This window comes from Antrostomus carolinensis, unplaced genomic scaffold (assembly GCF_000700745.2).
Source record: "Antrostomus carolinensis isolate BGI_N321 unplaced genomic scaffold, ASM70074v2 scaffold54044, whole genome shotgun sequence".
Taxonomy (NCBI): domain Eukaryota; kingdom Metazoa; phylum Chordata; class Aves; order Caprimulgiformes; family Caprimulgidae; genus Antrostomus; species Antrostomus carolinensis.
In genome coordinates, this window is record NW_010309730.1 from 1 (window position 1) to 2,843 (window position 2,843).

At 50.3% G+C, this 2,843-nt stretch overlaps 1 protein-coding gene across 1 annotated transcript; it reads right to left on the minus strand.

Annotated features, from left to right (window-relative positions):
- Positions 1 to 60: 60 nt before the first annotated feature.
- LOC104519552 (chromosome transmission fidelity protein 18 homolog) lies at positions 61 to 2,841 on the minus strand (the record flags this gene model as incomplete). Its single annotated transcript, XM_010166175.1, has 6 exons — positions 2,683 to 2,841; positions 2,462 to 2,551; positions 2,268 to 2,320; positions 1,914 to 2,055; positions 1,133 to 1,345; positions 61 to 158 (listed from the first exon to the last, which is right to left on the minus strand). Coding segments are annotated over exons 1-6 (755 nt in total), but the record flags the coding sequence as incomplete, so codon positions are not given.
- Positions 2,842 to 2,843: the final 2 nt, after the last annotated feature.

A 2,843-nucleotide genomic window follows, 5' to 3' on the forward strand; every position in this document is an offset into this window, starting at 1 on the left:
CTGGCATGGCATCACCAGCTTCTGGGGCAAAGCAGGACCAGGCAGCTGGCACACACTCACCTGGCGTTCATCTCGACAGCGTTGTACCCCGCGTGCTTCGCGATGACGTGGGCCAGCGTGGTCTTCCCCAAGCCAGGTGGGCCACAGAGCAGGGCTACCTGCGGCAGAGAGGTACCATCAGCCCGGCAGGCAGCGAGGCAGGGCTTCCTCCAGCACTGACCACGGCTGCCACCCAAAGGGACGAGGCTCTGCCACCTGCAAACCAGTCTGACCCAATCCTTGGGAGCTGGGAAAATCCTTGTAGACATACTGGGAAAGGGGAAGTCACTGGAGGAAGGAGAATAGAACAGAAACTCTCAGAGGTGACGGAGTCATCCCAGCAGCATCTCTCAGGCATGTTTGATGTTTACAGGGCAGCAGATAGAAAAGGCTGCAGAAGACTCTTCTAGAATTACCTCCCGAGAAACAACCCTCTCTGTAGCTATTTTTCCCTATTTTTAGGGAAATATATTTCCCATTTTTATATCCTATTTCCCATTTTTATATCCTATTTCCCATTTTTAGATCCTATTTCCCATTTTTATATCCTACTTCCCATTTTTAGATCCTATTTCCCATTTTTAGATCCTATTTCCCATTTTTAGATCCTATTTCCTATTTTTATATCCTATTTCCCATTTTTAGATCCTATTTCCCATTTTTAGATCCTATTTCCCATTTTTATACCCTCTCACCGGACAGGTTGAAGCTGGTTAGCTGGCCTGGTTGTGTTATCTCCATCTGAGCATCGCTGCTCTTTTCCAGATGCAGAAACTCTTGCTCAATGGCATGTCACGTCTGTCCCCAACAAAAACAGTCAAGACCAACCTCTGCTAAAGAAGCTACGTCCTTCCTCCACTGGCCCATTTAATTTGGCTGAGGAAGCCTCTTCCCCTCCCTTTGCCACCACGTTACTCAAGCTGAAACATTTCTTCTTGGAGAAGAAATGAGAAAACCCCACATTCTCTAAGGAAAACCAAAGAATAAGCTTCCTCCTGGATCTCTACTGGAAGACCCTGCTCCTCAAACCATGGTGGTGGTATGAGGGGGATTGGAGAGAAGACCCACCACAGTAACCTCCTGCCCACCTCACCTTGTATTTGGGTCTCTTGTGCTGGTCCAGCTCAGCCTCCAGAATCTCCTCCATGAGCTGGACTTTTGTTTTCCACTTATTCTGCTGCTCCTTGGGCTGGTTGAATGGAGGATGAGCCTCAGTGCTGGGCTTGGCCTTCTTCACAGCCTTCTCCTTCCCAAACACCACCGTGTCCCAGAGCTTGAGCCACTTCAGAAGGCAACGGTTCGTGTACTGTATGTTGGGCAAGAAAATGAGTAAAGCCCATCAAACCTCAGAAGAATCCAGCCAAGGACAGAGGATGGGCTCTCCTTCATGGCTTAAAAACTGGGGTGGCCTCCAGAAGAAGGAGCTGAGCCCAGGGAGGCAGCACGGAGCGTGATAGATAGAGGCAACTGAGGCCAAGTCACATCAGCCCCATCCTTGCTGTCCTCATCTGCCTCAGCTCAGCCCAGCACTTCTCAGCCTCTTCCATAATTTCCAATTCCCTACAAAACTTCCAATATTCCAAAAAAAAATCAAAATAGCCAACAATTCCTGGCTAAAGTCCACCCGATTGTCTTATTTTGGTCATCTTTCACAGTCTCTTTTGTCAGAAGGTCCACAGCCTACAGCTGAAAAACCCCACCCCAAGCTCTCCACAGTAGGACAGCCCCTGGGCAGGGCTGGCATGGACAGAGCCCCCCAGCCAGGGCTTCCAAAAGCCCCATGAGCACCATCAAACCATGATCCCACAGCACTGAGGAGAGATTAAAAAGTGCTAAACCCACCCAAACCTCAAGCCCCCACTTGTCCTACTCACATCATCACTGAGCAGCTCCATGTAGCGCTGGGGAGTGAACTTGTCCACCCAGAGGCAATGAAGCACAGACTCCTCCTCACCCGCCGGATCCGCTTCCTCGCTGGGCTCCAGGTTCTCGGTGCTGGTTTCACTCTCGAGACAACTGCAAGAAAGAATTAACTCACCCCAAACTCACCCAGGGAGTCGGGACAGGGCTGGGAATCACACCCAGACTTCCCAAGCTGGGGATGATGAGGTTGCAAGAGGTTCCTCCAACTTGCAAGTCCTCAAAATTTGGACCTCAGCAGATCATCTCCAGAGCCACGTTCCACAGCGCAGCAGGGATAGGAGCAGGATTTTGTCCCAACATCTCACCTGGTTATAATCTCTGTCAGTTGCTGTGATGCCTCCAGGACACGTGTTCGACGCTTGAATGGACAAAGGGGGACAGTGGGGTCAGAGATGTCCCGGTAACCCACAGCTGGGGGGAGTGAGGATTTGGGAGCCAACATCATGACTTATCCAGGGGTGGAAGGGGAAGACTAGAAGGTTGGTAGAAGATGTGATACCTCTTCATTCACTTGTTCCTTCAGGTAGGAGAAAGGCACTCCTAGCAAGTGGAGTGGCCTCCGTGCATTCCAGCCCAGGGAATCAGGGATCTGTGAGGAGCAGAAGACACTGACGTTCATATCAATGCTCATCAGAAAAATTTCATGCTCCATCAAAGATCTCCTCATGAATTAGATGGAGATCACAAAGATGCAAGTTCAGCCTTCAGATCCTTCCTTACCTCCACTCCTGTTCTGGAAGGATCATCTCTCATGATCATGAAGACCCTGGTGCCCTCAGTGGATGTCACGTTGATGTAGTCCTCCAAGATGGGTGGTCGCTTGAGGACCTGTTTCTTCTTGGAGGGTGGTGTGGTACATAGAGGGACCATGCCACTCATCT